The sequence below is a fragment of the Babylonia areolata genome, chromosome 3 (genome assembly GCF_041734735.1).
Source record: "Babylonia areolata isolate BAREFJ2019XMU chromosome 3, ASM4173473v1, whole genome shotgun sequence".
Classification (NCBI taxonomy): Eukaryota; Metazoa; Mollusca; class Gastropoda; order Neogastropoda; family Buccinidae; genus Babylonia; species Babylonia areolata.
This window is the reverse complement of record NC_134878.1, coordinates 13,550,640-13,558,139: the sequence shown is the minus strand read 5'-3', so window position 1 is coordinate 13,558,139 and position 7,500 is coordinate 13,550,640. Positions and strand designations below refer to the sequence as shown.

General features: G+C 44.7%; 1 protein-coding gene across 1 annotated transcript in view; it reads right to left on the bottom strand.

Moving 5' to 3' along the window:
- The window catches only part of LOC143280459 (GTPase IMAP family member 8-like), a 12,201-nt gene that overhangs the window by 2,189 nt on the left and 2,512 nt on the right, over positions 1–7,500 (bottom strand). The window contains exons 2-7 of the mRNA XM_076585111.1: positions 6,861–7,132; positions 6,130–6,332; positions 3,861–4,054; positions 1,840–1,974; positions 1,244–1,425; positions 1–82 (exon numbers count right to left, since the gene is read on the bottom strand). The exon at positions 1–82 is cut by the window's left edge and continues 2,189 nt beyond it. Coding sequence (XP_076441226.1) covers positions 1–82; positions 1,244–1,425; positions 1,840–1,974; positions 3,861–4,054; positions 6,130–6,332; positions 6,861–7,121 — 1,057 coding nt within the window. The 5' untranslated portion in view covers positions 7,122–7,132. The remainder of the gene's footprint in view (positions 83–1,243; positions 1,426–1,839; positions 1,975–3,860; positions 4,055–6,129; positions 6,333–6,860; positions 7,133–7,500) is intronic.

Genomic DNA, 7,500 nt, shown 5'->3' with positions numbered 1-7,500 from the left:
CTCTGTCCTCCTGGCCATGGCCCTGCTCCTTGCCATCACCTGGGGCCGTCTGCTTCTGGAGTAGGCCTGGAGTGTCCACCACCTGGCGTTGTGTGTGGCAACAACAGCCAATGGTCAAAAAGAAAATAGAAAGAGAGAAAGAAAAGGAAAGAAAGGAAGGAAAGAAGAGAGAGAGGAGGGGAAGGAAGGTAGGGAAGGAGGAAAGGAAGGGAGGGAGGAAGGGAGGGAGGAAGGAAAGACTCAAGGAAGAGAGGGAGGAGGGAGGGAGGAAGAAAGGAAGGAGGGGAAGGAAGGACGGAAGGAAGGGAAAGAGGAGGGAAAGGAAGGAAGGAGGGAAGGGAGGAAGGAAGAGATGAAGGAAGGAAGGAAGGCAGGAAGAAAGAGAGGGAGGGAGGAGGAGAAGGAAAGGAAGGAAGAAAGGGAGGGGGGAGGAAGGAAGGATGGAAGGAAGGGAGAGAAGAGGGGAAGGAAGGAAGGAGGGGAGGGAGGGAGGGAGGAGGGGAAGGACGGAAAGAAGGAAGGAAGAAAGGGAGGGAGGAAGGATGGACGGAAGGAAGAAAAACAGATTGAACGAACATGAGAGAACATGGGACTTTTGCTACACACACACACACACACACACACACACACACACACACAGAGAGAGAGAGAGAGAGAGAGAGAGAGAGAGAGAGAGAGCAACAAAGACAGACACAGTGCTACTGTTTAATATAATTGCATTATTCATTATGCATTTCTTGGTAGTTTTCTACCTTTTCAGTTTTCCTCTTCCCCCTCCCCTCCCACCCCCACCCACTCCCTTTTTCTTTTTCTTTTTTTATCGTCTAATATCACTGATAGTGAAAATATGCAAAACTAAAGAACGAACAGACACAGACACACACGCACACGCACACATGCACGCACACAGACACACACACACACACACACACACACACACACACACACACACACACACACACACACACACACACACACACATACACAGACAGATAAAAAGAAAAAACCTGACATGCCCTTAAAATCCCACCGGTAAAAGTGTATGATACGAGTCAGCTTGGGTGTTACAGACAACGAACACCAAATTAAAACTTCTCCCCCTCCTCCTACTACCTCTACTCCTCCTACCCCTACAAAACAACAACTACTACTACTACTGCTACTGCTATTGCTACTGCTACTACTGCTGCTGCTGCTGCTACTACCAGCAGCTGCTGCTATTGCTGCTGCTATTAAAACTAACCTGCACAAGTTTCCCGTTTATCTCCACCTCTTCCATTTGGGATTCGTGGATGGGCTCTATGACTCTGTGATGCACTGCGAACGCGGCACGTCCCAAAATGGTATTCCCGGTAGAGCTCTTCCCCGTTCCGGGTCTGCCGACCAGAACCAGTTTGATGCAGTCGGGGTCGACACCGGTGCTGCCTGGAACGGTTGGTGGTGGTAACTTGGTTTACGGGTTTAGACTCGCTGTGAACCGTTTTCGGTTTTATCGTCTAAAAGCTAGTTTTTGTGATTATCTTTGATGATCATGTTAACCAAGATGCTTCCTTTTTACACAAATAGGTGTTATATGTAAAATCATCATCATCATTATCAATCTATTTCTTTCTTTCTGTCTCTATTTATTTTCATTGTCATTATTACCATCATTTACATTACCCTTCTTCTTCTTCTTCTCCTCCTCCTCCTCCTTCTTCTTCTTCTTCTTTCTTCTCCTCCTCCTCCTCCTTCTTCTTACTTTCTTCTTCTTCTTCTTACTTTCTTCGTCTTCATCATCTTCTTCTTACTTCATTACTATTCCACCAGCGTGAACCCAGCAAACCATAAGGCACCCACCTCGGGATGAGGTGGACCCCCCGGAGAAGAGTCGCTGCTGAGGCGAGGAAGGAGGGGCGGGACATCCTGGCCCTTGGGGACACACCTGGAAGCCCGTCAGGAGCCGTCTCTCCTCCTTCTTCAGCACCTGGGCGTCTGGGGTGGGGGGGTTGGGGGTTGGGGGTTTGGGTGGTGGGGGAGGGGAAGGCATTAACAAAGGTTTAAAGTTTCGGTTCCGAATAAAAGAGCAATGAGGCTGGGAGAGTAACTGATTATAGCAAACGATAAAGAATGGCAGCTTTGTCTACACGCAAGGTACACATGTTCAAAGTCAAAATGCTACTTATGCTTCAGATTCAGCTAGCACACAGTGGTAAATAAAAGGTACATTGGAACAAACCTAGATATACCCACTTCCTCAAAACAACTACAACAGCAACAACAAACAACAACAACAACAACAAAACAAAACAAGAGAGGCAAGGCCTTCAAGACTCACTTGTGATAAATTAAGTCCCCTAGCATTAATTACAGAGTAATTTCCCTTTTTTACTATCTGCACCAAAACTTTTGCAAAATAAATAAAAATTCCATGCTTAGCAAAAGAAGTTCCTGTTTGAACAAAAAATGATAATAATGACTCCTCTTGTTGTTGTGTCAGAATAAGAGGTCAAAGTGCCAAGTTTAGAGAATACAAAAAATATAAATATAACAGTAAATGCAGTTTGCATATAATTAGGCTTCTTTTAAAAAAAAATTTGTGCCCATCCCAGAGGTGCAATATTGTTTTAAACAAGATGACTGGAAAGAACTGAATTTTTCCTATTTTTATGTCAAATTTGGTGTCAACTGACAAAGTATTTGCAGAGAAAATGTCAATGTTAAAGTGAATCAACAAACTAAAAAAAACGAGAAAGCTCCCGGCTGTCTTTTTACCGATCGCCTGATATGTGCGCACTGCACAGCAGCAATGACAAGTTCCATAGTCTTTTACGGTCCTTCGGGACAGTGGGCTCACATCCACTATGTCTGTGGAAGGCGGGGGTTCTATCCTCTCCTGCCGCCGTTTTTGCACCGTTTCAGTGGCATTACTCCCACGCCGCTCATTTAGATTCCCCCATACACGGCCACACCCTGGTTCGTCCGTCACAATTCCACCGTCGGCAGTCCGCAGGGAACCATCAATGTTAGGTCGCCAGGAGGCCACACAGCAGAGCAGACCCTGCACTGCTGCTGTGTCACTTCCGTGGTGTCTGATTTAACGTACTTAGGACGCCACTTACTAAGCCTCCTTCTAATCTCCTGCCACCGTTTTAAACCTTCCCCCAACAGAAGTCTTCCCTCAAGGACACAACAACACCAGGTCGTATCGGGGGATCGAACCCTGAGCACTGGACCAGAAGTCCAACGTCTTACCGGTCTGCCTCGACACCGCCCCAAGGGCGGTGGGGAGGCGGCAGAGGCGGGTCGGGAGTACCTTGAAGTTAAGTCAATAATCGTAACAACAATAACATCAGCAACACTACCAATGCTATCACCACCACCAACACCACCACCAACACCAACACACTAAAAGTCAACCATCAAGTGCATGAGTCTGAAAAGACTTGCTGCTCTCCCTTGAGAGTGTCCAACACACACACACACACACACACACACACACACACACACACACACACACACACACACACACACACACACACACACACACATCTACACTCTCTCTCTCTCTCTCTCTCTCTCTCTCCACAACACAACACACACACTCCACAACACAACACAACACAACACAGCACACACACACACACACACACACACACACGCGCGCGCGCGCGCGCCACAACCCACAACCCCCCCACCCCCACCCCACGCAAGCACACACACAAGCTCCCCTCTACCCCTCCGCCCCCCGCCCCCTCCACACACACCCACACACACACACACACACAACACACCCACAACCCCACCCCAAACACACACCCACAACCACCCACCCACCCACAAACACACACACACTCACCCACGCCTACACACACACATACCCAGCCTGTCCACCAAGCGCATCAGCCTGAGGGCCTGGGCGTGCTTTCCCTCGGGGCTGTCCATGTCGTTGAAGACCATGTAGCGGTCAGAGGCCTCCTTCAGCACGCTCTTCAACTCCGGACACACACGCTTCAGATCCTCCTCGATGTCCCGGTCCTGCCGGTCCCCGAAGGTGAAGGCTACCACCAGGCGTCTGCACAGAGGCGCGTTTCTTACAGGCTAGTTAGGCGAAAGTCTGGCGAGACAAGGCAGGGAAGGTGCGTTTCTGGAGTGTGTGTGTGTGTGTGTGTGTGTGTGTGTGTGTGTGTGTGTGTGTGTGTGTGTGTGTGTGTGTGTCTCTCTCTCTCTCTCTCTCTGTGTGTGTGTGTGTGTGTGTGTAACAAACTGCATGTTTGTTGCATATTTACCGCTTTTACCTTTTCTATCCAAAATTTTATTTTACAATTTTTACAAAACCTGTGGCATGCAGATTACAATTATGTTCCTTTTTACATGTATGTATTTTAAGTGAAAATTGCTGTCATCTCAGCCGTTTAATCATGTGTGTGTCTGTGCGAGGGTGTTAGTGTGAGTGTTGGAGTGTAACAGTTGTAGTATTGATAGTATGTTACTTTGTGAGTTTTATGCATTGTGTTTTATTATATTAATGATTCTGTTTTTATGTTTCTACTACTTTTTATATTCTTTCTTGTTTCACTTTAAGGTACTGGATTGTAAAGCGCTTAGAGCTTGCTTATGCTTGTATTATAGCGCTATATAAAAATGAATTATTATTATTATTATTATCATGATTATTATCATTATCATTATCATTCTTCTTCTTCTTCTTATTATTATTATATCTGTGATGCATGTGTGTGTGTGTGTGTGTGTGTGTGTGTGTGTGTGTGTGTGTGTGTGTGTGTGTGTGTGTGTGTGTGTGTTTATTTGCTTATTTGCTTATTGATTATCATTATTGTCTTTTTATTTCTTATTTCAATTTTTCATTTGAATTTGTAAAATTCATTTATTGATTTATTTTTATTTATTTATTTTTTCAAAAATTTTATTTATTTATTTATTCATTTTTAATTTTGTTTTGCGCGCTTAGAGTTGATTTCATCAAGATTTTGCGCCTTATAAATACCATAATAATTATTATTATTATTATCTTTATTTATTTATCTATTATTTTGTATCTATTTATTTTATTTCATTTTATTTTAAAATTCATTTTATTCTTTTTTTTCTCAGGCCTGACTAAGCGCGTTGGGTTACGCTGCTGGTCAGGCATCTGCTTGCCAGATGTGGTGTAGCGTATATGGATTTGACCGAACGCAGTGACACCTCCTTGAGTAACTGAACTGATACTGATACTTTGGGTTTTTTTGGGTTTTTTTTAACCACCTCGCAGCAAGACTGGCTGGCTGTAGGTTCTCGCGAGTCAAGGCTAGGTAGCCTAGCCTTCAGAGCAACTTTGCCGCGAGGTAAGGTAAAAAATCTCTACTACTCGCCTCGCGTTCATTTCTTTGTGCATGTGCTCGATCCTCGCCCTCACCACTCACCACTAGCCTCGCAAGCGTGCTACGCGATTAAGAAACACGTCTCAGGACTTTGGATCCCCTCCAACAACGCAACCCTCTCACCGAACTAAGCAAGACCCCCAGCCCTGAAGAACTTGTACCTTGTTGTTAAGAGCGCTTTAAATTGAAATCGAATTCTCGCCATAGGTTAGAAGAACGCGCGAGCCAATAGATCGTTCGTTGAACTAAATTCTCTACAGAGTTGGTTTTTTTTTTTTTTTTTTTTTTTTTTTGCTCCTCATGCCTGAGACGCGTGGAAAATGGCTAAAGAGTTAATGTGATGTGTGCAATTGTGCGCGCGTTTGTGTGTGTGTGTGTGTGTGTGTGTGTGTGTGTGTGTGTGTGTGTGTGTGTGTGTGTGTGTGTGTGTGTGTGTGTGTGTGTGTGTATCTTCTTCTTCGTGCATGTGTCTTTTATTGATTTTGTTTCTTAAGTCATTTCCTGAGATATCTCTTTATATATACACATACATCATCATCGTCATAAACGTCATAACCATCATCTTCATCATCGCCATCAGTTTTTCATCATCATCATCATCATTATCTTCACCTTCATCTTGATCATCATGAACAACGTCTTCATCATCACCATTAGTTTTTCATAATTATCATCATCATCATCATCATTGTCGTCGTCGTCGTCATCATCATCATCATCATCATCATCAAAGCTCTAGACTTTTGACAGCAGTGTGTGTGTGTACCTGGTCAGAGGCTTGCCTCCCCACTGCTTCTTCATCTGGAGGAAGATTTCGTACTCCTCGCGCGTGTAGCGGACGTCACAGCGGACAGCCAATAGGATGGCGTGAACCTTGGGTGACGTCAGTGCTTGCCACCTGCTGACCTCTCGTTGAGCCTCGTCTTCGTCCATGCACGCCATGTTGGAAAGGTCCGGGGTGTCCAACACCTTTTATTTCCCCCCCACAATACAGCGTGGTTTTCATTGTTAGTGTTGTTATTATTGTTGTTGGTGTTCATGATGTAATTTTTAGTGGGTTTTTTTTTTCATCATTGTAGTTATAATGGTTGTTATTTTTGTTGTGGTTGTGGTGTTTGTTGTTGTTGTTATTGGTGTTGTTGTTCTTCTTCTTAATGATATTGTTATTTTCATAATCATATTTATTATCGTTGTTATTGTTGTTGTTGTTACTATTATTATTATAGCAGCAGCAACAGCAAAAGCAGCAAGCAGCGGCGGCAGCAGAAGTAGAAGTAGTAGTAGTTGTTATAGCAGCAGCAGCAGCAGCAGCAGCAACAGCAAAAGCAATAATAATATCATCAGCCTCATCATACTCTTCATTATGATCATCATAATACTTTCTTTGTTCGGTGATTCGTTAGTTTTTCTTTCTTTCTTGTACGTTTTTCTTTCTTTTTTTCTCTCTCTCTCTATCCTCTCTCTTAGATTAAACATCACAGCTCTTGGCGACCTCACCGTGATTGCCCAGCCACGGAAGTTGGCAGTGCCTGAGGAAGCACACCCAGTCGTAGACGTCATGCTGAAACCCACAGGGAAGTGAGGTTTCCCCAGGAGGAGATTACCCACGCTGCTCTTTCCGTTTCCGGTCTTGCCGATGATGATCAGCCGTCGTTCTTGCAAAGCAGGAGAAGAAGGAGAAGGGGAAGGAGGAGAATCGTCGAAGACGTCCTCCCCAGTCTCCCCCGTTTCTTCTCCTTCTGTTTGTCTGGAGTCCATGTTACGGTTGGCTGTAGAGTGAGGTGGTGAGAAATTGTTATATTGTTGCGCGCTCACGTGCGCGTTCACAAAACACATACTCTTTGTGTGTGTGTGTGTGTGTGTGTGTGTGTGTGTGTGTGTGTGTGTGTGTGTGTGTGTGTGTGTGTGTGTGTGTGTGTGTGTGTGTGTGTGTGTGTGTGTTTCTCTCTCTCCCCCTCTCTCGCCCTCTCTACAATGTCTCATCTTACCATCCCTTTCTTTCTCTCTTTATCATTTTCTTTTTCTTTCCACATGTATGCATTACAAAAAAGAAAAGAAAAAAAGTTGTGTGTGTGTGTGTGTGTGTGTGTGTGTGTGTGTGTGTGTGTGTGTGTGTGTGTCTCCCTGTCTGTCTGCC